This window comes from Suncus etruscus, chromosome 5 (genome assembly GCF_024139225.1).
Source record: "Suncus etruscus isolate mSunEtr1 chromosome 5, mSunEtr1.pri.cur, whole genome shotgun sequence".
Taxonomy (NCBI): Eukaryota; Metazoa; Chordata; class Mammalia; order Eulipotyphla; family Soricidae; genus Suncus; species Suncus etruscus.
Genome location: NC_064852.1, coordinates 149,889,797 through 149,916,244, shown reverse-complemented (window position 1 = coordinate 149,916,244; position 26,448 = coordinate 149,889,797). Strand labels below are relative to the sequence as shown.

At 42.5% G+C, this 26,448-nt stretch overlaps 1 protein-coding gene across 1 annotated transcript in view; it reads right to left on the bottom strand.

The window, feature by feature from the left end:
- The window catches only part of UBR5 (ubiquitin protein ligase E3 component n-recognin 5), a 120,666-nt gene that overhangs the window by 40,749 nt on the left and 53,469 nt on the right, over window positions 1–26,448 (bottom strand). Inside the window, exons 14-31 of the mRNA XM_049773823.1 lie at window positions 24,747–24,931; window positions 21,400–21,509; window positions 20,493–20,605; window positions 19,240–19,383; window positions 19,037–19,148; window positions 18,444–18,598; window positions 18,072–18,269; window positions 13,850–14,060; window positions 12,699–12,825; window positions 8,538–8,689; window positions 7,956–8,051; window positions 7,446–7,569; window positions 4,457–4,554; window positions 3,096–3,244; window positions 1,739–1,830; window positions 465–611; window positions 259–377; window positions 45–171 (exon numbers count right to left, since the gene is read on the bottom strand). Of these exons, the coding sequence (XP_049629780.1) occupies window positions 45–171; window positions 259–377; window positions 465–611; window positions 1,739–1,830; window positions 3,096–3,244; window positions 4,457–4,554; window positions 7,446–7,569; window positions 7,956–8,051; window positions 8,538–8,689; window positions 12,699–12,825; window positions 13,850–14,060; window positions 18,072–18,269; window positions 18,444–18,598; window positions 19,037–19,148; window positions 19,240–19,383; window positions 20,493–20,605; window positions 21,400–21,509; window positions 24,747–24,931 (2,459 nt within the window). The remainder of the gene's footprint in view (window positions 1–44; window positions 172–258; window positions 378–464; window positions 612–1,738; window positions 1,831–3,095; window positions 3,245–4,456; window positions 4,555–7,445; window positions 7,570–7,955; window positions 8,052–8,537; window positions 8,690–12,698; window positions 12,826–13,849; window positions 14,061–18,071; window positions 18,270–18,443; window positions 18,599–19,036; window positions 19,149–19,239; window positions 19,384–20,492; window positions 20,606–21,399; window positions 21,510–24,746; window positions 24,932–26,448) is intronic.

Sequence of the window (26,448 nt, the reverse complement as noted above, 5' to 3'; positions counted from 1 at the left end):
ATGAGAAACCCATTACATTGACAGAAGTCTTCCTGAATACATACGGGTCCTTATTCTCCTGCGAGCCGAACATGATCATGGATTTCAAAGCATTCCAGTCCTGGAGGACCCGTTCCAAGGCAAGCTGGGCGAACCTCGGTGGCTCCAGGTCATGATCAGGCATATCTGAATCTAGAAGACAGAAGCCCCACAATTGAGGACAGCACAGCACAGAGTCGGATCGCTCAGGGGTCCAACCCAGTCTGCCCGCAAACCCACCTTCGGGATTAGCGGTCTTCCGGTTGCGATCCTCCCGTATCCGAGGAGGTCTATACTGGCAGTGCTCTACTGTTTGCCTCGCCACTGTCTGTACCAGAAATAGCAGGAGGTGCTCCCCTCTGCAAAACAGAGTACCACCACCATCAAGGGAGGGACCTAGGCAGGCCACACTGTTTTATTTCCTTTGCGAGAAAAATGCCACTTGCCTGCTGTTTGGCAGGGTGACCAGGTTGGTTGCAGTGAGCAGACGATACAGCAGATCCAGACGAGCAGATTTCTGTCCAGCTATCAAAGTCTTACATTTGCATTTCTCCCAACAATCACAATAGGCTGTAGGCGAAGTCCGTTTTAATCTAGGAAAATATATTTTATACACAGTTGAAAAAATAAAAGTAAAAAAACCCCCACTAGGTTCCACATTGAAACTAGAAAGCACGTTTGTTCATTTTTTAATGCAGGAGAAGGACCTGTCACTATTAAAGTGGACCCAAAGAGTGGGAAAGTGACCCCAGAGGCAGAGAGAGCACATACACAAGAGGCTTTATCACAGGCTCATCTCTGACACTGCCCAGCCACGGGAGCCTCCCCAGGGCATAAAGAGAAGGATTACCACCAGGCAGAGTAACGTTACAAACATTGTCAAATGCTCACTCAAGTTTCCCCCTGATGACATGAACTGCTCACTTCCCCTGGAGCATCTCGTCACATTCATCTCGTCCAACCACAATTCTAAGTGTCCAAGGTCTGTTCCCCTCACCACCCCCAATGTGCACCCAACAAACCCTATAAACTCCTTTGACAGTCCTTGCCTGTGTCCAAGGTGTTGACCCCGTGAACACAGGGGACTATTTGCCCACCACCAATCACCCTGACACCCAGTACAGGAGCGTACTTAGTGAGGAATATTAAGATGTTAAAAGCGAGGAACACAGACCAGACCTTCTGGGCTGGAAATCACTGAAAAGATGTTATAAATACATATAAATCCTGGATCTATAAAAACTTGTCCTACAGAATTACAGTGTTTCAAAGTGATTCTCTCGCTGGACCCCAATAACAAACCCTGCAAAGTGATAACAAGATGTCCCTGGGTCCTGCCAAGGTGAGCAACAGATGTTTCACTGATGCTTCCAGGGCTGTGGGAATACACAAACTAGCCAGGGGAGGTCATCACATTTAACTGGAGAAATGAGCAAGCACCATTCAAGAGGTCACCCAGAATCTTAATGCCTGCAGCAGTTTCCACCAGTGACATGGGAAGACACACATACGCACACGCGCAGTAGAAAGCATTAAGAGTGACTGGGCCGAGGACACAAGCATTTGCACACTTAATACCTAAAGAGAGCCACAGCTGAATACAAATGCTGATGTAGAGGGGCATCTTTGACTCACTAAATATGTAATTCTCAATAGCACCCATTCCCAGACAAGCCGAAAAGATGCCAATAGCGAAGAATGGTGGCAGAACAGTACTCACTTGCAGTCATGGCCTTTATGACAAACCCTGGCACATTCGGTACAGCAACATAAGGACTCCAGCAAGCCACAGGTTCGACACTCAAAAATATCCTGCAATGAAGAGGGTGTGTTTAGAGAAAAGCTAGGTATGTATGCTTCATAACCCAAATTAATTCTGGTATTTTAGTTTCTTTTTTTCCTTTGGATCATAGCTAGAGATGCTTAGAGGTAAGTCACTTCTGACTCTGCACTCAAGTAACACTCTTGGTAGTGATCAGGAGACCATATGAGATGGCAAGAATTGAAACTGAGTTGGCTGCATGCAAAGGCAAGTTCGCTATCCTCTGTACTATCACTCTGGTCCCTATTTCTGGTATTTTATAAGGTAATTCAATCCAGTGATATTAAAATACATTTATATATGTTGATTTTAGAAATAAAGTAAAGGTATTAAAGTCTATATTAAAATACCTTCACGTATACCTAACTTTGGAAACAAGAGTTGTGAATGAGATTGGCAAAACATGGCTCATACTATGGTGGTTTTGGTTTGGTGTTTTTTTTTTCCTTTGGTTTTTGGGTCACACTCGGCAGTGCTCAGAAGTCGCTCCTGGCAGGCTCATGGGACCATATGAGATGCCGATATTAGAACCACCGTCCTTCTGCATGCAAGGCAAACACCCTACCTCTATGCTATATCTCCGGCCTCATCATACTATGGTTTTTAATCATCCAAGAAAGGGAATTATGGTTTTAAAATTTGTATAACATTTGTATTACGGATCAGATTCTTCTACCCATTAGGTTTCTAATTTTCCTAAGATTCCGTAACTACTTAACAATCAACTCCTTTGCTTCATCTATTCAAAGATTCTATTAAAATTCTTACGGATCAGATTCTTCTACCCATTAAAGGTTTCTAATTCTCCTAAGATTCCGTAAATACTCAACAATCAATTCCTTTGCTTCATCTATTCAGAGATTCTATTAAAATTCTTTTCCCTTGGCTAATCTAACAACTCAGAATTCAAAAACAAAAACAAAAAACAAAAAAACCTCTTCTGGGGCCGGAGAGATAGCATGGAGGTAGGGTGTTTGGCTTGCATGCAGAAGGACGTTGGCATCCCCTATGGTCCCCCGAGCTTGCCAGGAACAATTTCTGAGCTGGAGCCAGAAGTAATCCCTGAGCGCTGCTGGGTGTGACCCAAAAAACCAAAAACAAACAAACCAAAAACAACAACAACAACAAAAAAAAAACCCTCTTCTAATCCCAAAGCCAATAATCATACTTCCAAAGATGGGCAAAAGACAGGAAAAAAGCCCCTAAACTGAACGTCTCTCAGTGTCAGGGAAGAGACAAGCATGTAACAGTGCACCTGATTGATGTGCTCTGCCCCAGTCCAAGTGAAACTGCAGGTGTCATTACAGCATAAAACATACAAAGGCGAGTCATCGGGGTTGGTGCCTGGTGGGCAGACCATTCCCATAAATACTTCTTCCTCCTTCTCACTCGATGACACTTCAGCTAAAAAGACAAACACAGTAGTTCATAAATAGTTTGTGAATCAAGGAAGGACCTAATCATGGCCATCAGCAACTCTCCTCAAAAGGGAAAATAATAACTGTTCAGCCCCCCTTAAACCAAATTACCGAATGGTTGTTTTTGTTTCGTTTCGTTTTGTTTTGTTTATTTGGTTGTGTGTGTGTGTGTGTGTTTTGGGGGGGGGGGGGTGTCAAACCTAGCAGTGCTCAGGGGTTACTCCTGGCTCTGAGCTCAGAAGACCATATGGGATGGCTGGGATTAAACTCAGGTTGACCACATATAAGATGCTCTACCAGTCGTGCTATCACTCCAGTCCCTACCAAATGTTGTATTTTTAAAAGCCATTCAACTTGGCACACAGGAGGGGAAATGTGTCTTTGCATCCTGAAAATTAGGACAATTCAAACTAAACTACTCCCCCCCCCAAAGCCACCTGAACCTTTAGCCCTGCAGCACACAGGTTAAGATTTAATCCTAAGAGATGTGTTTACTAGATGCTAACTCCTCCTCTGGTGTTTTAGAAGAGAGCAGTAGGAAAAGAGAGAGAAATTCTTCAGGACTCCTAGTTTCTACCAAGCAGAACTTCCAAACCCTGTAAGAATTATAGGGCAAGGACTGGAAAGAAAGTATAAGTAGGGTCCTTGCCTTATTAAGGCTGGCCCTGGTTTGGTTCCCAGTATGCCCTCTGGTTCCCCAAGACCCACCAAGAGTGAGTCCCGATAGCAGAGCCAGGCGTAAACCCTGAACGAACATTGCCGGGTGTGGCCCAAAACACAACAAAAAAGAGTAAAACCAGGCATCTACCTAATTCTATACAGCTTCATCATCACCAACAAATAGATATTGGTCGACCAATCTGTATTTGAAGTGATCCAACTTTATTTTCAAAAGAAAAATGTCCAGAGAATTACTTCTAAGAATTTCATACTCATTGCTTTTTGATGAAAAGTTAGCAGACTTGGAAAACAATATAAGCACACAAATATATTCACCAGAATTATCTTAGAAAGGAAGAGGAAAGGGAAGGAAACTCTCTTTTTAAAGATCCTGTCCCTCCCCTCCAGTGGCAAACAGCTGGACACATTTTAGCTATGGCACTTAGGATCACGATGCTCTGAATGATAGCACCACGTGGATAGAGAAGAATTTATCCATGCTGAAAATAAGCCCTCATGTTGAACTGGAATGAATTACCTTTGGCAATTTTCTGAGCTGTTTCTAAGATGGTTATTGCGGCAGGGTAAGCGCGACCACTTACAGCCGACATAAATGGGGTCATCCCTCTTGCATCCCTAAAATAGAAAAATGACATATGCAAATGTTATAAGCGATTTCTTTTCCAGTAATGAAAAAGAAATGCATGTTCAAAAGTTAATGTTTCATTAACTAATGTACCCCACTAAAAATCATAAACACTGAGGGGGGGGGCAAGGAATTTGTGGGAGATAGTATTGTTTTCTTTTAAATAATATGGAACATTATTATTCTTTTTTTTTTTTTTTTTTTTTTGGTTTTTGGGCCACACCCGGTGACGCTCAGGGGTTACGCCTGGCTATGCGCTCAGAAGTCGCTCCTGGCTTGGGGGACCATATGGGACGCCGGGGGATCGAACCGCGGTCCGTCTCCTAGGCTAGCGCAGTTAAGGCAGGCACCTTACCTACAGCGCCACCGCCCGGCCCCGGAACATTATTATTCTTATAACCCGCTCTCTACTAGTCCAACTAACACCATTATTCAGACTAAAGTGGTACTTTAACCTAATTTTTCAGACTCACTATTATTCTCTTCTGATATTCCGCTGATAACTGGTTAAGTCCGTGTAGATACCCCGTACCACAGTATGGTATTTCTTGTTCATTTTGGCTCCTACCTATTCTTCATTAATACTACTCAGACTTCACTTCTGTAGAACTCCCTACCTGAATAAACACATTTCTCACTAGATCACCCCAATTCACTTCACTGACCCTCTGACATAATACTGTAACATGTTACAAAAACCTCTGGTTTTTCGCTTGTTTTGTTTTTGTTTTTTAGGCCTCACTTGGCTGGGCTCAGGAGTTCCTACTGGCTCTCCACTCAGAAATCACTCCTTAAGCTCAGTGCTGTGGAACTCTGCTAATTTTTGTAGAGCTTTTATCGAGTGATAAAAATCGACATAAAAAAATAAATCACTCCTGGCAGGCTAAGGGGACCAAATGAAATGCCAGGGATCAAACCTGGGTCGACTGCGTGTAAGGCAAATGCACTACCCATTGTACCATCACTCTGGCCCCTGTAAGTGTTACAAATATTTCATATTCCAACTTGTTACAGGTTACAGGACAACAGTGATAAAGCTTTACTCTTCAATGAGGTGGTTTGGTTTTTTTTTGGTTTTTTTTTTTTTTGGCCACACCTGGCTGTGCTCAGGGGCTACTCCTGGCTATCTACTCAGAAATAGCTCCTGGCAGGCACGGGGGACCATATGGGACACCGGGATTCGAACCAACCACCTTTGGTCCTGAATCGGCTGCTTGCAAGGCAAACGCTGCTGTGCTATCTCTCCGGGCCCACAGGTTCTTAATTTTTAAAAGAACATGCCTCATGCATTGGTTACAGCAAAAACAAGTTTTGAGGCAAGTACAGAGGGTAGAGTGCTGCTTGTGTTTCATCCAGACAAGAGAGGACTGATGATCTGCACTACAAATGATTCCTCCCAACCAATGCAAGGAGTGATCACTGAGTGCAGAGCCAGGAAAAAGTACTAAGCACAGCTAGGTGTGAACCCCCCAAAAAAAGAAAGGAGAAAGGAAAGAGAAAAAGAAAGGAGAGAGGGATGAAAAGATGAAAGAAGGGAAGCTGGCAGGCTGGTTGGGTTCATCATGTCCACCTCAGGTCATTTGAGTTGGTAGAGAGTAATAGAACCCTATGCGCCTTTATTAACCAGGATACTTTCAGTGAGATATACTCTAGCTCAGTAGTACAAAAGCAAAAATCCAACCACCCATACCTGAAATTAGAGAGACTAGAAGGAAATTCTTAAAATTAAAAATAATGCTCTTCCTTAATCTCAAATCTCTCTATCCAAAGCCCCATAACCACCCTAGCTAGGTAAACTGAGAATCTATGGTGACACGTTGTCCTAGCACTTTCTAAATTACCAAGCAATTAATAAGACTTTCTAGGGGTAAGAGAGATTGGTTAAGGGACGGGGGCCCTGCAGTGTTCTGGGATCACCTGGTTCTGGGTCTCAAATCTGGGTCTCACATTCAATCTAGTCCCTTAAGCCCTGGACCACAGGGGGGAAAATTTTCTTTCAATAGAAGTCATCATTCTAGCAATTTATTTCCAGATATATCATTGATGCAATTAGCAATTTTGGGACAATTATTCTATACTATTGACATTCAAAATGATCTACATCCACTACCTAAAAGACAACCAAATTCTGTCTCCTCTGGTTTGTTTCCTAGCTGACTTCAGCAGCACCAGAATATCACCAGGAAGCAGACTGAGAGCTTTCCTTCTATTTTGCACAGTTTTCTCAGATACAGGGGCAAAAATATAACCACCTATGAGGATATAAAATAAAAAAAGGACTAGTGAAAAAAGAAACAATTATAGACAATTACAGTAAAAATAACCAATGACCTGTTTGACAAATGAGAAAACTTAATTTTTAATCATGAATTCACTAATTTTCATCTGAAAGTTAATATTCATACATAAAAAATTTAATAAAAACCCTTGCCCTCAGAATAAAGTATGAGCAATGAGCACTTAGCAAAAATCTTTGACAACTCACCATGACTACAAGACCCAAGGATTTCCAAAAACTCAATGGCCAAGTCTGAGGCAGACCCTGGCAGGTGCTGGGAGGTGGGTCCAGAGAAGCTGCGGATCTTTATGTTTCACGGGACTAGCAACAAAAAACTAGTGTAAAATCCTATTTGAGAATAACTACACTGATTCTCTCAACACATTAATATGCACCATGACTTGGCTAAGAATGAGTCTGTATTCATTTGAGGAACACTGAGAAGAGAGACCTATCTCATGCCCGAGAGCTTAAAACGGAGGGAACACGCTGACAATTTTAGCAAGTCTTTCCAATTCACCTGGGTTCACCCACTGTCAGAACTTCGACCCAGAAGAGGAAACAAGTAAAACCTTTTTATCAAAAGTACATTCCAACTCTTACTTGGCGGAAAGGAGCTCGCGGAGATAAGGCTGCAGAACCACACTGTCACACAGCAACTTTAATATAAAATGAGCGTTGGCCTTCCGGTCCTTGGACTCAACTACTGAGGGCTCTGTGGAAGGACCTGTAATGAAGTAGGCCCATTTAGTAACAAAGCAAGTGTAGCAAAGGTAGGATGAATAAATATCCTGGAAGCATATGCCAAGTATTCAACAGAACACCAGAAAAATATTCTACTATTAGTCACAACGTAATCATTTCCAATGTCTCCCCTCCCTCCCTCCCTCCATGTGCCCCATATCTCAGGAGACTATAAGATGTGAACACACTTTAAAGACTGAACCGATGAGATGTGAGTACATATATGCCACCATTTCAGCAGCACAGGGAAGGCAATTTGAACAATAAATTGCCTTAGGACCTCCTTGACACCAAGGGTGTTTCTGCAGAAACCTTGGCTCACACTGAACCTATGGCCTTTCTGATATCACCCACAGCCCAGGTGCTCACCTGGAATGGTAGAAGTGCTGGGTCCTTGTGTGGTACCAGTGGCTGCAGTGGTCAGGGATCCCACAGCAGGGGCCAAGATGAAGTCGATGTCACCATCTTTAAGGAAAGACAGTGGGAAGCTTATCACCAGAGGCCAGTGTCTCTAACATGGTCTCTTAAAAAATTTGGGGCTTTCTTCTGCCAAGCCAGAGAGGCCACACTGCCAGGGTGTCAAGGAAACTGCTCTTTTAGACCACAGAAAGAGTAGCCAAGCTGGCCTGGGGCCAACTAGTGAAGTGCTAGCTAGCCCTAACCAGGAAAGCAACATGTGGCAGAATTTTCCTTTTTAAATCCTAGCTCCTGGAAGCCAATTCTGATCACCAAATTAGATTGAACATTGGCTTTTAGTCTTTCGACCTGAGGACCAGCAGAGACATTTCTGGGGCCAGGCACTAGGCTATGAGCTACCCGTGAAGTACAGCGTGAAGCACAGTGCATTACACTGCCTGGGCATACTTCAGGCCTCTGAACTACTTTCTGAAAATGTTGTCCTCACAGAGCCCTATGCTTTACAAAAACACCCAATCAAGCCAGAGATCTTACCAGGATCCATTGCAGGAGGGTCAGGAACCCAACTAGGGGGTGCAATGGGAGGCGACACTGGATCCTGGTGGTCACTTGATGAAGAGCCAGCTTCATGTCTGCCCAAGCCAGCCGCTCTCAAGGACCGCCTCATCATCTCCCGTAGTCTCAGGCTGCCAAGAGCAAGGTCATGGTCAGAGCTTGACCCATGGCTTCACACGGGGCACAGCTCATTTGAGATCATGTCTGTTCTACATGAGAACACGCTGGACCCAGGAGGTGAAGTGCAAATATCCACTTTGGAATCATAGGCCAGTCAGTGTGGAAGCAGAGGCCTGGTGCTCCTAGGCTCCAAGTGCAGCACTACAGCCCCTAATTAAGCTCCCACACAACTGACACATTGGGAACAGAGGGTGCCGCGAAGGAAGATTAGAAACCCATCTATTGTACAGTTAAGGTCGATGAACAACTGAACAGGTAGGCAAAATAAAAATGTGTCTTTCCCCGCTTAAATCAGTATTAAGTTTAATCACAGGCAGAACAAACACACTGGTGAGCACAGAACCAATATTACTAGTCCACGGAATCCCCTTCAGCGAGTTCAAAGTCACTGAATGTACATCTATACAGTACTTTTAAACAGATATCAAGTTTAGATATTTTCAGTGCCAAAAAGAAAGGATTATGGGTTTGTTTGTTTTTACTGCTACACACTTGCATCCCAAAGTAATTAGTGACTAAAACTAGAACTTGCTAGATATGCTGTTGCATTAATGACTGGGCATGATCTTTTTCCCTGATGTGTCAGTAACTTTATTAAAATCCAGTTGCGCACATCACCACAAAAAGAGGGCAACCTCCACCCCACCCCACCCCACTCAGCACAGACTGATCAGGGTTGTAAACTTTCTACTTGTTCAAAAATCTGAATGCCTGATGGGGAAGTTTACAAAGGCAAACAAGGAAAAAAAGAAAAAAAAAGAAAAAAATTAACAAATAAACAACAACAAAAAAACCACTAAGAGCTAACACCAACCGAGAGAGCAGAAAGAGAAAGTATTCCGTCCCTCAGCCACAGCCTAGAGTGGTCTAAGGGAATCGAGTCCATTTAAGGGCCACACGCAAGGCTGGAAGGAGTTTGCTCTTGGGGGCAGCTTTTCTCTCCAAGACTTGGCTTTTCTGCTGAGACCTGTGCACTGCCAGCTATTATGTCCAGAAAGAGAGCCTTCAGAAAGCTTTTTATTGTTCAAATTTCTCATGTTTTGTTATTATTAAATCCAAGATTAATGATTAAAATAAGAAATCAATAATAATTTAAGTGGTTGTTATTATTGTGTTTTCTGTGGACATTTTAAATTATTTAAAGACTATTTTGTGTTTTGTTTTCCGCTGCCCCCCCTCAAAATAAATTCTTTACAGATATGTCTCTTAGAGGCTATTTCAGAAAGTCTTGTATTTCCAAAGGCTTGGGCGTGATGATGCACATTTAGGAAAAGAAATCTTCTCTGGCAGAGTATGCAGAGGAGGCTCGAATGAATCAATTTTCATTATCTGGAGTAAATGCTATTATCTCAATACCTACATCTCCCCCAATTTAGAAATCTTAAGCTTAAGAACTTGTATAACATAGAGGAAACAGGACAGTGGCTGCATTAGTCAAGGTCAAACAGCACCCACAACAAAGGTAGGGAACAGCACCCGGAGGCAGGATGGTAATTCTCCTGTACAACCTTAATTAAGCTTAGACCCAATGTTCAGCAGTTGGGAGGCACAGCAAATAACATGAAAGTCAACAGATGGCTGGGGCTTCTCGGGGCCAAATACCCAACACCTGAAGCCACCTGAGTAAGGCAGACAGGACCTTACAAGGAGCAGAGAGCCGTGGAGAGTTAGCAGTGTAGACGCTAATCTAGAGGCAACTGTACTTTAAAGGAAAGGAAAAAAAAAAAAATCTAAATTGCACAGGCCAAATAATGCATATATAGGCCCTTCTCTGACTTCTAGCTCACAATCAATTAATATAGTGAAATCAGATTAAACTGAGACCAGTCTCATCTAGACCTTGCCAGCTCCCAACATTGTTGATGTGGCATAATTCACTATTAAATGAGGGGAATCATTCCTGGGTGTGTGTGTCTCTCTCTCCCCCTGAGTGTCCTTAACCTCTTCTCTCCATTAGGTCTTGAGAACACTTTTAAGTACAACACCAAGGTCCTCATATAGATTCCTTAAAAACAAAACAAAAAGGAAAAACAAAACCAAAACCAAAACAAAACAAAAAAAAAAACATTCTTCAAGATGCTGTACACAATTCATGAAGATTCACCTGTATCCTCAGTGGCTGAGGACAATAGTGAGGAGATACCACCTTGGCAGCTAAGAGTCAGAGTTTTGACATTTCTTCTTCTATGCTTGCCTGGAGTCATCGGATTTTCTGACAATATGGAAGAGTTCAAGGCTGATGTAATGTCCTCTTTGTAAGCACGTTCTATCCATGCTACAGAAGCTTTAGAATCCAGTCATGTTCAAACATACCACTGTGACAAAAAAGTGAAGGTCATGTGTCTTCCAGATTAACAATCTCTAGAGCACATACACCTGCAATCAGAGGTACCAGTCAAGCTCTCCACTACCTCTGTCTGCCCTGGTACTCGGGAACCAGTGGGCCACACCAGACGCTTCTGAGGAGTCTCAGCACCAGCTGAAGGCACACACCAGTACTCCATTCAATACTGCCACCTCAGTGGTTGGGAACGTAGCGCTCCCGATGGCCCGCCTGCATGCTCAGCAAGGGGCACCACCTAGAAATCCATGGAAGGCTAGAGGAGAGTTTCACTTCAGAGAAGCAGCGTCTGTGGGCTTCCTACTGCCCAGTGTGGATATTAAGCCTCCTGCGCCTTCCTCTGTTCCGACGGCAGCCCTGAGTTTGCACTGGGTCAGAGCACTGTGGTGATATCTTCAGCAAATGGCTCAAAGGAGTTTACTCTGCCAATTAGTTCTTTGAGCAACACATTGCCCACTCTTGAAGCTCCTCTTAGTCTTTGCCTTCCAATATAACATAATTTTTACAAGAAAAAAATTATGGCGGCACTGGCATCAAACTGACCATCTCTGAGTCCAACTCAATTGGCACCTATGTTTCCCCAAGGAAGGGAAATGCCTGAAATAATTCCAACACTAACTTCTTTATGAAGTACTTGGGTTGCTTTTCATTTTAGACCAAACACTCTGCCTAGGAAAGTAATTTATAAACAAATCAGCTGGTGATCTTTTCCACTTGGTAGCAGCTACATGCTGTTGTGATTGAAAGCATGACTGAGTTCACCACAGTCTTCAGTAAATCTCCCATCAGGATGTGTGAGTCAAGTAAGGGACAAAATGGGCAGTCTTCCCTGAAGGAGGCTGTGAGTCTGGCCTTGTCACACAAGGACAGGAGCCTGTGGTTTCTGCTAACCACCTGCCTTGGAGCCCAGAATTTAGGAAACCAGGTCTTTTTCAACTATTCAAACCTAGTAATTTCTTTCTTTCTTTTTTTTGGTTTTGGGGTCACACCCGGCGGTGCTCAGGGGTCACTCCTGGCTGTCTGCTCAGAAATAGCTCCTGCAGGCACAGGGGGCCCTATGGGATACCGGGATTCGAACCAACCACCTTTGGCCCTAAATCGGTTGCTTGCAAGGCAAACACCGCTGTGCTATCTCTCCGGGCCCAAAACCTAGTAATTTCTAAAATGTTATTCTAAAGGGCCGTCCACCTCATGACTCAAAGCCTGGAATGGAGACCACCAACGTAATTCAACACAGCCGCCTGAGACAACTGCAACACTGACTGAAACAAGCAATCTTGTTTGCGGCAAAAGACGGTGGGTATCTGGATCACCACATTATGTGTTCTTCAGCTACAGGGACTCACCTCCCGAAAAGCAAGGAGGACGAATTTCAAAGACAGTGGAGGAATCAAGTGTGAGCGCTTGTCTAAATACCACACAAAATCGATTTGAAGCACTCTGGGTTCCATAGTTCTACATTGAGACTCTAACTAGGAGTCATCCTCTTTCCCCAGAGTGATATAGGAAAAGACAAAAGTGCAAGTCCTAATGACTCCTGCATTTGATAAGAGACACATTTCTTGCTGAGCTGAGATTTGTTTCTGCCAATGAAATGTTCCTGGTAAAAATCACATTACCTTCGGCTACTTGAAGATCCAGCCCGGTTACCTGGGCCATTACTGGAGACAACAGAGATGGCATTTGCAATGGCCTCCACGGCGGAAAGCCGCTCCGCAAATGTGTTCCTCTCGGAGCGCTCTGCTTCTGAAACAGGAGAGAGACACAATCAGGCTTGATGGCATTCTCCCTCCAGGGTGTTCCAGTGATCTGGTTTACCAGACTAATCATCAGAAACTTCCCCTTTCTCAGCAACACACAATGAAGATTGAGTGAACTAGGAATTTTTACTATCTGAATTATTTCCTTATTCTATCTTATTATACCCAACCTTCAAAGCTCAAATATAAGATTACTCTTAAATAGACTAACAGACCTGGATTTGATCCCCAGAATCCCAGGAGTTGATTCTTGAGGGCAGAGCAAGGAGGAACCCCTGAGAATCAGTATGTGTGGCCCCAAAATAAGAAACTAAAGAAGGAAACTGAATTTGAGCTTTTCCTTTGTTTGTGTTACAATTCTCATTCACATGTGATTTAATAAGAGACTATGACTTAATCGCATGACAATGAAGGTCAAACCTGCAAACCATTATTCAAAAAAGTAGCTTCCAGAGATTTCTGGGCAGTATCCAGAACCAAGGGCAAATCTCAGAGTTTGAACTACCCCCAAAGCTTTGTGATATAAGGAAGGGAAAGAAGCATAGTGGCCTTTCCAAAACCAATCAACTACTCTTAATTGACAAAAGTTATTTCAATACAAGTTAGATCAACTTATTAAATAAGTTCCATGGTAATAAAACCTGCAATTAGAAAAATCAGCAATGCTCATCAGGTACTGGGTATAGTACAAACATACCAGTATTCAAGCAACAAAACACATGAAACAATTTAATTACATGTTACTTACTCATTCTGACAGGCACTTTACCTTCTGCTTATGTCACAATTTACTGGAGTATACAAGTTCCTTACAATGACTTTGATTTACCTTTCTTTCTTTCTTTAAATACTCACTAATGTTTTCAAAATTCTCTAAAATTTCGTTTAAAGACCTCATTATAACTCCAGTTTTACAGTGCTGGGGACTGAACCCCGGGACCCATGAGTGCAAGGCCTGTGTGCCACCCCAAAGCCACACCATCCTCCCCTCACACAGCCCTGCATCTCACCCTCCTCTTCTTTTGTTTCCTTGTTGCTGGTTGGAAAGCACACAGACACACACGCATGCAAAATATTTCGATTTCCATCACATCTGTGGCTGATAAACGTCTGTAGCACCTGGAGATTCTGCTCTAAAACCACTGCTTGTTCAAGATTCATAAGGTACTGTCGGCAGGCCTCGTAGTCACAGCGTAGAATATGTTGCATTAAGGTTTGTTTCTGTGCTCAGAAAAAAAGAGGGTGTAGGGGAAATAAATTTTAAATTTTAAGTCCTGTCCGAAGTTCTCATGGTCAACATAGTAACAGAAGCAGCTTTTGCAGCTAAGGAAAGGTAATCTCAGGAAGCCAGGCAAAATGAATCAAGTTTCTTTCCTTTTTTTGTTTTTGGGCCACACCCGGCAACACTCAGTAGTTGTTCTTGGCTCTGTGTTCAGAAATCGTTCCTGGCAGGCTTGAAGGACCATATGAGATGCTGAGAGATCGAACCTGGGTCAGTCCCAGGTTGGCCACATGCATGGCAAACACCCTATCCGCTATGCTATTGCTCCAGCGCAAGTTTCATTTTAAGACAGTGTCCAGCTGACAGGAATGGTAAAGAATCTTTGTACCTTCTGTGAAGGGCCAGTAACTATCTATACTTTTTGCAAAGCAGAGGAATGAGAGAGTGGACGTACCTGGCCAATAGGCCAGTATGTTCACCACTGCTATGTCACGTTAGAGCCCAAGTAGTATTGATAACCAATTAAGCAAAGGGTGTATATTTTATTTCAGGTTTACTCTTAGACTCTCAGCTCTTCAAGGTCATATCACACTGTGGCACATGAAGACCAAGTTTCAATTCCCCAGAAATACCACAGAAGCAACACACCTCCGAAGTATTTCATGGTCAAAGGCACGGTGTGGTGATAACAGATTTTTAGAACACACAATCCCCTACCGAAGACACAACAGACAGGACACCTGTATATCCTACATTAGATAGTGAACTCGACCCCTAAGGTACAAATGGCTAAAGGTGGGCCCTGGGAGAGGGAGTCAGCTCTGAGCTTTCCCTTTCTATCCTGAGAGTACAGCCAAAGTCTGAACAGTCACAAACTAAAGGATGGACATCCGCCACCAATAGCAAAACTAAGTTTGCTTTCGTTAACCACTTCATCTATAACGGGACATGGGACATAAACACAACATGAACCTATCAAGGAGTCCAAATATATATATATATATATATATATATATATATATATATATATACATACATACATACATATATGTATATATATATATATTCCCAAACTATAAAACCAGCTATGGGATAGTTAATGGACTAAAGAGAATGTATTAATCAGCTTGGGAATTGATGTGCTTTAGTTTATTTTAACTAGAATTAGGAGTCAGAAGAGAGGAGAAGGGGGGGGGGGAGACGCATGGAACTACAATGGGAAGGTTCATTTGAACAATTTGCTACTCCTACTCCTGTGGAAGACTGGGGGAGGGAAGCATAGAAGCCACTAAAATAAAATAAAGACAATTGCCTCCAAGATGGGTGAGAACCATTCTGACTGTGGAGCTATTAATGGCTTTGAGATGATCCCGTAAGATTAAATTTGCTAAAGCTGGCTATTTGCATCCATTTGACACTGATTTGGGTTTTTTTCTTAACATACATTTAAAAAAACTTTTTAAATTTAGGCAACTGTGTGCTGCAGGCACTAATGTCCAACAAGTCTCACCACCAGCATCTGCCCATGACAGACACATTTTAAACTCTAGTTAAGGCAGCTTGGGTTTTGCCTCTTCACAGTGGATCACAGACACAGACTTCACCTCTCCAGGCCAATGTTACCAAGTTCCTGGCACCTGCCATCCATCTGCTTCATCTTATTGTTTTATATTGTCTTTAGAGAATATGTTACAGTCCTTCCAAAGACTGAAAGTATCAGCACAGTCTTCTTCCAGGAAGCCCACTGGACTACACGACACTATCAAAGAGGCTATTCGTAAGCCAACAGCCCATACATGCAGAAACTCTCACATGTGGCCTGCAGCATTGAACTTGCTGTGCTGCAAGCAAAGTGTCCACTTTAAATGCCACATTCTGTGTCACTTTTTCTTATACCAAAAGGCAGATAGGTTTTGATTTTGGAGGGATGTGTGCAGGGACTCATAAGTTTATCAGTCTCAAGACAAGTCACTGGCACACCATAGAAGTGACATCAAGCCTTACTTTACACCTCCCTGAAAGTCTCCCACTCCACTCAGGCATGCTCCAGGAGTAAGGATCAGCGAACTGAATGAGAAGCATGTGAAGGAGCTGGGGGAGGCTCCCCAAATAGCAGAGGTCCTCTAAAATGAGACATGGGGAAGCATTTCCAGAAAGGCCCAGGCATAAGAGCTCCTACAAGCCCAGACCCAGAGTCCCTAACATTTAAGAGCAACTTTATCTTTTAAGATTTTTTTTTTTTTTTTTTTGGTTTTTGGGCCACACCCGTTTGACGCTCAGGGGTTATTAAGATTTTTTTTAATAAAGGTTTGGAGTTGACTCTTTGACAAGCAAACAGGAATATTTTTAATGAAGTGGATATTGCTGGAGGCCATATTCTGTTCACAGCTACCTTCTAGATCCCCACCGACAAGGTTAGACTCACTAGGCTAGACTGCCACCAAAGATAAACAGAAACACAAGCACCTTGTTTATGTCTTGTTTTTGTTTTTTTTTTTGATTTTTGGGTCACACTTGGCAGCACTCAGAAATCACTCCTGTACTGTTTCTCTTCAACTCCCTCTTCAAATTCTCATGTCCATTTTAAGTCGAGCACATCAAAAATGAAAGTTCTTGTCTCACACTCATTCCACTACCTCCTGAACCTTCTTTACTTCAATAAATGACAATTTCCTTCTTCCAATACTTTGCCCTTCAGTTTCCTCTATGATACCCCTTATTCAACCACAAGCAAATTTTTGACTCTGCCTATATTTAACAAATCTAGTACTTAATCATTGCTTATAATTCTATTGTCTCTTCTGCTCAGCCAGCAGCATCTCCCCTATGGATCACTTGCTTTCCCATTAGCAACATCTTTCTCCCAACCCCCCAGTTTTCAGAGCATGTCAAAGTGACCATTGAAAACAAACTTAGAGGGCCCGGAGAGACAGCACAGCGGCGTTTGCCTTGCAAGCAGCCGATCCAGGACCAAAAGTGGTTGGTTCGAATCCCGGTGTCCCATATGGTCCCCCATGCCTGCTAGGAGCTATTTCTGAGCAGACAGCCAGGAGTAATCCCTGAGCACAGCCAGGTGTGGCCCAAAAACCAAAAAAAAAAAAAAAAAAACTTAGATCCAATCCAGTAGTCTTCTCAGAGTCTATAATGCCTCCAAAGTGCTCCCACTTCCAACACTTAACGCACACCTCACTCACATCTTCAAAAATCCAACTTCTCTTCCTTCACCCCACTTGTACACCCTAATTTCCTTCTCCCAATCACATCAAATCTGAAGCTTTTATAGCTCCTTCCTTTCATTAGCTGCTAAAACCTAGTTAATCACCAAGTTTTACAGCTTCTACTTACCTCCTTAGGGGCTCTCAAGTTCCTCCCCTCTTAATCATTTCCAAGAACTCAAAATGTGTCTGGCCAAGACAATTCCATTAGTCTTTCCATTTGGTCTCTAAAATATGTTCCTTGACTATAGCTCATTTTTGGGGGGGGAGAGGAGGTAGTGATGTGGGAAAGGAGCTTGTAGGCTCAAAACCTCTCTCGAATTAGTTTTTAGGGGAATGCAGAGATCCTTTAGGTTAGCACCAAGGCAACTGGAGTCCTTTTTCTAGCCTTATCAGCTGCCACTCATTGCTGCATCTAAATCCCAACTTTCGGCTGTAACAGCAGAACATAAGTTTTATTCTCAGAACACATCATCTTTACAAAGGCTGCCCTTCCTGTCTGAACAACAACTCTCGTGTGCATCTCTCAGTGTAGGAAGCCCTGTCCAGCTGTACTCAAGAAACCTGCCTTCAAAAAACTTTCCCTACAAAAGAGTCGTGTAGAGTCCCTTCTGCAACACTGTACATCCCTGTTCTCCATTATACTGCATCAGAGTCACTGATATGCTGGGCCTTGTCCTAACAGCCTATTAGCAACTACAGGTGGGCCAATGATGAGTTAGCCAGGACTGTTACCCTAGACTTGAGCAGTATCCTCTAAATTCAAATGCCAAGTAGTATAAAAAGCCAGCTTACCTCTACAGCCATGATGATAATAGCAGCTTTCTTTTTGATTGTGGAATTGGCAGGAAGGTTAATTAAAGAGTGGACACCCATTCCAAGACTACTAATAGGTGGAAGATCAAGCCAATCAGGATCCCTTATTCCTCCCATGCAATCTTTGGCCATTGGATAAATGGTACCATTCCCATCTCGAAGAATAATAGGAGACTCCTATAACAGAGGAAAATAGTAATGAGTGTAGAGAAAAACTAAGTATAATAAAAAATAAGAATATTCTATATTTGTCATTAGTTTACTAACAAGCAAACTGGAATCAGATCCAAAGCTTCACAAAGACAATACTGTTATCATTACTTTTCAAAAGCAAAAAACAAAGAACTGTACCTGTCCAGCTGTGAAGATGGCTACATTCCGTTCATTCTGACCAAGGAAAGCAATGCTGCTTGTAGGAAAATTATTTTCCTGTTCTGCTTTTCCTGTAGCAAGATCAAAGATACAGTACCGAACCCAGTTTCCAGTCTTCAGGACAGCATGCACACCTTCAAAAACACAAGTGGACAGCACTGCTTATACATCTCCTGTGAATGACTCCCTCACTTTTCCGGATATAGCTGTGACTTTCAGCAGATCAATTTGAGCTCACAAGACTTAAACACAAGAATCACCAAAGCGGAGGGGGGAGGGGGATCACCAAAGCGGGGTCGGCGTGGTGGCACTAGAAGTAAGGTGCCTGCCTTGCATGCGCTAGCCTAGGATGGACTGCAGTTCGATCCCCTGGTGTCCCATATGGTCCCCCAAGCCAGGAGTGATTTCTGAGCGCACAGCCAGGAGTAACCCGAGTGTCACCAGGTATGTCCCCCCCCCCCAAAAAAAAGGTTCGCCAAAGCTCAAACCACTTTATCATATTCCCATTTAGTCCACAGGTATTCAAAGGATAGAAGAGTATACCCGTTGCAAAGGCTACTGACGGTTTTTACCTTTGGAATCCACATTCACTGCTAGTATTTCAGTTTTTTCAGGAATGCAGAGCTTCTTAGGGGTCCTTTGGAAGCAATCGGGAACTTTAGGCGTTCCCCCAGATTTTACAACCTATGAAAGATAAATGGTTTTATGACAAATCCTGCAACACTCACACTGTCATCCTGAAAATGCCCCCGCTAGGCAACTCCGCTACAATTACCTGCAACTCATCGATTCGAAGCAACCTACAATCCTGCAGCAGGGAGGAAGGGTCAGCATCAGAGCCACAGCTGCTCTGACAACTGGTGTTACTGGATGTTCCTGGGAACTTGACGGCAACGTAAGCACCATCCACTTTCAGCACCTAGAATGTCAGGGCACAGGCACAGGATACCAGACAGGAAATCAATGGGCTGATTTCAGTCATTGAACTAATTCAACAGTGAAGGCATTTATTGATGAGTCAGGCTCCTATTGCCAAATCTTAAAATTAATCTGAAAAGACCTAGTCCTGTGGCTGATGGCTGAGTCAAGGCAAAATCCAGACCCGAATCACAGACCCAGTAATTACACATTGACAGCCCATATAAAGCGAGAAACTAGAAATCTTGTTTATCCCCCTGCTCCTTCCTCTTTATTAGCTGAGGAATCCATTGTGAACAGTCCTTTTCCAGGGACAGCCATCTTTGGCAATAGACTGGCTCCAGATGATGGCCTTGTGTGTCACTAATACAGAGCTTCTGCTTTGTAGTGAGAGCGCCTGGGGAGTCGGGGGTTGTCCACAAATGCAGACAACAATCTTTAGTGTGCAGCCCTCCTGGACTGCAGAGGAAAATTTAGCCAATTGAGATACCTGAATCTACTCTCTGCTCTTGCTTTTTGAACGTTTTTCTTTTTGAATTTTGAGTCAATGTGACCTCAGAAAAATGCCTGCTCATAATCCCTACTTCTATTTTAAGTCAGTGCAGGATAAAGGCAGGTTTGAATAAGCAGTGAGGTAAAACCTTTTCTCTGCAGATAATTTATTGCTATTGCTGCCCTTTTTTCCCCTGTAATATGTGGGAAGAGGAAAGCAGAAGTTAGGACATTCTGGATGGTGTGCAAAGGCAAGACCCACTCCTTGGGAGGAGGAGTAAGTACAGATGGCCTCAAGAGATGAGCTTCACTAGCAGTATCTTAGAGGCCCAGAGAATGGTGTCGAAAAGTATTCTTATAAATCTACTTATTCCAACGGACAGGTTTTGAAAATAACATCACCACCATAAACCCTCCAGGGGCTTCTAATAACCATTGGTTCAGTTCTTGCTCAGGGACAGAGGCGTAGCTGACACTAGATTGGGAATAAAACTCCACACAGCATTGCCAGGGCTGCCTGCTGATCACTCAGTACCTCTTGGCTTTTGATCAGTACTCTGACAACCCTGTCAGCCAAAAGAGAAGAAGAGAAGAAGTTCTTAGAGAAGCTGAACAAACCTTGCCAACGGGGACATTCTTGACATCTTCCACAAACACGACTTCCCGAAGAGACCACTGCTCTTCATTCACCTTCTCCTCCTCTTTGGGGGCAGGGGTTGACCGGCGCCGTTCTGAGAAGACAACACAATGGTCAGAAAATGTGGAAGGGACTTAGAGAATTCATGTACGAAGATGAGGCACAATCGTCAGAAATGAGAAGACTAAGTAAAAACCCCGCTTCCTGAACAGGAAGTTCAATGATCAACGTCTACCTCTAGTGAGCAAATTCCTGACAGACAAGCTGCATTCTCAGCGTATGCCTAACTACAGTAACACTATCACAAACAACCGTGGAAGGGGGTAAAAAGATGCAATTCAGAACCTTCAAGTCGGGGCAATCTGCCCAAAGTCTAACCCAAAAAGTCTTTAGGTTTGCTCTTCAAAGTTTTCATGTTCTCATTTGCAAAGCAACACTACTATGAAATACTTTGTGAGTTTTATATATATATATATATATATATATATATATATATATATATATATATATATATATATATATATATATATATATATATAAATAAAACTCTCAAAACCAAAATGCAATAGGCAGTTCATAAATTCTACATTTTCTGAGTAAATGTTGAGACCACAACTGCTAAGCAGTTTCTCAGAGTGAGTGATCATCTCAATCAGGCAGGCCGAGCTTCTAGCCAAAGCAGCCATTCTGGCTGGCACTGCAAGCTGTTTATGCCAAACTTCTGAAAAGAACAAGCCTGGTTAGCGAGCAACCTGTCACTGCTATTTCTTCATAAAACAAAGTCATTTAAGTACCCACATGCGCATACACAGAAAGGTGACCATAAGCAGAGGACCATGGACAGTGAGAGTCCTCTTCTACCAGAAGGCAATGGCCATGCCAACTTACTATAGGGCATGGAGGCGCTGCTGGCAATAGAGGAGGCATCACTGCAAGTGGATGCAGGTGACGGTGGAGGCCCCATCTCTGTTTTCACTGGCTCCTGCTTACTTTCAGGCCTGAGAATAGAAATAAGAATAGCCTTAGAATTAGGAAAATGAAGTGAGAGAGACAAGGGTCAAATGGTTTATTTTTAAGACTCCTTAAGTTTATTTCTTCTAAGGAAACTAAATACTACACAAAGTGATAAATTTCTAGGACACAAGGTACTGAAGGAGGTACACAGTGACTAATATCTTTAAATACCATTTTCAAATGGGAACCATATATAGAGCATAACAACTTGAAACAATGATTGAGATAAGCCTTATCTAGGAATAACAACAAAAGATAAACTCAACTTATAAACATCTTTTTCATGAGTCTTAAGTGATCTAATATATTTTCCCCATGAGTGAAGCCTACTTTAGACATAGCAATTCAAATCAACAACGAAAAAAGGTAAAAACATAAATTAAAAGCCCTAAATCACTAATTTCTTATAATTTAATTAAGAAACTTGACTTGAAGTGGTACATAAAATTTCATTCTTGAAGCCTTATACAGAACTAAGAAACGATGAGTTAATAAATTCTGCTTGTTGAGGGGTCTGAGAGAGAGCACAGCAGACAGGGCATTTGCCTTGCATGCAGCCAACTTGGTTTAATATTCGGCATCTTGAGACTGCCAGTAGTGATTTTTGAGCTCTGCCGAGGCAGGAGTAACCCAAGTGCCATCCGTGTGGCCCAAAAATCAAAAATGAGAGAAAAATTCTCCTTATTGAGATAACTGCAAAAATTATATAATGATCTACAGTTTGTAAAAAACGCATTTTTTTAAATTAAGAAACAGATATAAGATTTTAGTCTAAGATATGTCTTATTCAAATTTGTTCTGGGTATAACTATACATATTAAAAAAAAAACAACACTTATATGTCAGGACCATTGCAATTGTTCTCATCCCAAAACACATTTCTTCTGTAACCACCATCATGAGACCGTCCAGTTTAGGAACAGGCCACAGAAAATCAGCCTTCTCTGCTTGGGCCACAGGCACAGTCAGGCAGTTGCACAGGCCGCATGACATCAGAAAACCGCCAAGCCAGCCTGAGCAATGCTTTTAAAGCAAACTCTTTGCAAAGAAGACGCTACTGATTTGCAAAAATGATTGCTTCTAACATTTCATTTTAGAGGGTTAATTTTTTGCCAAATGTATTAAAATAAGTGAGTATTTTTAAGTAAAATCTTTTACATTTTCAATAGTTTTAGCATCTAACAATTTTTTTCATCTTTTTCTTTGTTTTGTTTTGGTTTTGGTTTTTGGGCCACACCTGGCGGTGCTCAGGGGGTTACTCCTGGCTGTCTGCTCAGAAATCGCTCCTGGCATGCACGGGGGACCATATGGGACACCGGGATTCGAACCAACCACCTTTGGTCCTGGATCGGCTGCTTGCAAGGGAAACGCCACTGTGCTATCTCTCCGGGCCCGATTTTTTTCATCTTATTTAATCTGTGTATATAAATTTATTTCAAATGCAAGCCAGAATGAAAGCACAGGGGTGGGGCATTTGTCTTGCACACTGCCAACCTAGGATGAACCAGCTTTGATCCCCAACATCCCATATGGTCCCCGAGGCTGCAGGTGAGATTTCTGAACCGGGAGAAACCTACTTCTGAGCATTGCTGGTGTGGCCCAAAAACAACAAACAAAATTTATTTCGAATTCGTTGTACAAATTTCTATAAACTAAAAATGTTTCTTAGGTGTTTTTGGATAAAATACACAAATGGAAGAAGTCTATTGTGTCCTTCATTAGAACAGAAAGCATTAAGACAAAGCCAAAAATAAAAAATAAAAAACCCTGAATTAGGTAGAAATTTTAACAGCATTGGCTTCTAAAGATTTTCTTTCTTTAAACATATTCAACAACAGGGCCAGAGAGATACTACAATGCGTAGGGTATTTGGCCTGCAAGTGGGCTACCATGACTTTATCCCAGGTACCCCATACGGTCACATTAAGAGGAAAAGCAATAACCAATAAACATATAATCAGTACGAGTGGAAAATGTCAAATCTTTTTAATAACTACAATACCAATTACTTCTTTTTAATGCCTACATACAACTGGAAGACACTTCTTCAACAGTATGCTTTTAACAATGTTTTATATTATTACTTAGTTTTGGGGCCACACCTAAATTCACTCAGGGGTTACTCCTGGCTCTCTGCTTAGAAATCACTCCTGACAGGCTCATGGGACCATATGGGATGCTGGGAATTGAACCGAGGTCTGTCCCAGATCAAACTCTTGCAAGGCAAATGCCTTACTACTTTTATATTGCTCTGGCCCCTTCAACAGTATTTTAAATGTTATTTCTTCACGCTTTGGTACTGGTCACATGTTTTATGAGACTAAAATGAAATTAAATACTTTATTAAAAGTTTAAAAATTGGGGCTGGAGCAGTGGCACAAGCAGTAGGGCATCTGCCTTGCACGTGCTAACCTAGGGAGAACTGAGGTTCAATCCCCCAGCGTCCCATGCTAGAAGCGATTTCTGAGCACATAGCCAAGTTACAGTAACCCCTGAGCATCACCAGGTGTGGCCCAAAAAGGAAAAAAAAAGTTTAAAGATTAGATTCCAAAAACAAATTATGATAAAAATATTTCAAAAGCACGGACTGGGTTTTGGACACTCACTGTATGCCTGGCTCTAAACATTTTCCCTTAGCAAAACCTCCGACCAAAGAGGTGCTAGCAAACACTTCACCAACTTCCCCCAGCCCTTTCACTTAGCAAAATGCACTGAAACAGTTTGGTGTGGCACTTTGTTCTTATTTTTTAATCTTTTAATTTTTTGGTGGGGGGCTACACCCAGCAATGCTCAGTGAATATTATTCCTGGCTCTGCACTCACAGATCACACCTGACAGTGTTCAAGGGACCAAATAGGATGGCAGGTATTGATGCAAAGAAAGCAAGCTGCTTACCTGCTTACGTGCTTACAAGCAATGCCATCACTCTGGCCTCACTTAAACAGCTGAAAGTAAGTGCCTAAGGCGATTAATTAAAGGAGCAGAGACAGTACATCATACACATTACGTCAGGGGTTCAATCCCCTGCACAAATGAAAAGAGGAAGGAAAAAAAAGCCAGAGAATTGCCAATAGGTAAATATCAATGAGGCTGTGAATGGGAAAAGGCTGAAGTCAGAGCTTCTGGATGTACCACATAATTTAGTCTCCCTGGACAATCCCCATCATACAAATAAAGAAACTGGCTCAGGAAAGCAAGATTTATCAGGGTATTGTACTTACTTAGCTTCAGCTGTTTTGCTTGCTTTGTCCATGCTTTTCAAGCTCTCGGGAGATCGGAGCTGAAACCTACAGCTGTCATTCATATTCCACACAGACTCCATTAAGACACCAACTTTAGGAATTCCTGCACTAATGGAAAAGGCAACTGCTCCGGCATGATAGAGGGGATTATTTCTTAAGCAGACCTAACAAACAAGCAAAAATCTCCATCAAAATGACATCACTGGACAACATGTACACATATAAAAATACAATTGTATACAACCAGTAGATTGATGTAACTAAAAGGTTTCCAACAATTCATTCAATATGTCTCCCTCAAAATCTGACCAGTGGCATTAGTGAAATAATAAATATTTTCAAATTCACAATTATATATGAAAAACCGAAGGCACATTGAGAAGAATGTGGGTTGGAAATATGAGCTCCTAGTTACAGATCTGCAAATAGGGCCCGGAGAGATAGCACAGTGGCGTTTGCCTTGCAAGCAGCCGATTCAGGACCAAAGGTGGTTGGTTCGAATCCCGGTGTCCCATATGGTCCCCCGTGCCTGACAGGAGCGATTTCTGAGCAGACAGCCAGGAGTAACCCCTGAGCACCGCCGGGTGTGGCCCAAAAACCAAAAACCAAAAAAAAAAAAAAAAAAACCAGATCTGCAAATAGCTAAATTCCAGTAAATACTATCTGCAGCAAGGAACAGAATATTCATGGTAGATAACTTCTTATTTAGAAATCTCATACACATATGTTCAAAAAGACTGGTGTAAGTATAAAGTCTGGAAGAGAATCAATGAAGAAAGGCTAGACTCAAGAGAAAAAAAGGTGGTCTCCTTTATTTATTAGTATTTATTATGCCTTCTAAGAGCAATATATACCCCTTCAAAGACCAAGAGGTTTGTATCAAGAACCGATACATAGTGAGATGCACAGATCTGGTTAACTGTGTTTACTCTAATAATGAGTCATGAATGAAGGTGACTAAAATGCTAAGGGATCTAAGACATCTGAAGTGTACACACATGACCTCCTTCCTCTGAGACAGTGACCGTCTTAAACCCATCACCGTTCTCCTTAACTTCCAAACAAAAATCTCAGTTCTACCCCTAAATATATCAACGTGCTACATTCAAGCATTTGGTACCCAATGTTTTTGAGCTCTTACCCAGTGTCTCTAAGGTTCAGTCTCTGCCCTCCCCATTGGTGATTTGTTCATCCTCACTGCCCAAAGGCAATGCTAGGAGAAATCCTGCTGACATGCCTGTTCAGGGCACAAGGGAATTTCTTTTTCCAGTGCCAGGAACTAAACCTAGAGCCTCACACGATTAAGCAGCAACTAATCTACTGCTGAGCCATATCCCTGGCCCTGAACAAAGAACTTCAAAGCAACAGCAGAAATCCGGATTTGATTCAGCAGGAAAAGAGAGAATATGCAAGAGTTATCCCAAGGAACTGACATATGAGACAGGCTGGGCTGATAAGATTCTGAGCACGGGTCAATGCTGAAAACTTCCTACTGGAAGGTCATCTAAGGAACAGAATGAGGCAAGCAAGCACAGGACAAAAGCTAACAACCACCAAGTACTCAAGCCTGGCCCATTGAGGCAGGGCTCTGAAGACAGCTAAGGCGAGAAATCCGAGTGGTGGGCAGGTCTCTGCTGGGATAAGGATAAATGGACAGAAAGGAAGTTGTAAATGAGGAAAC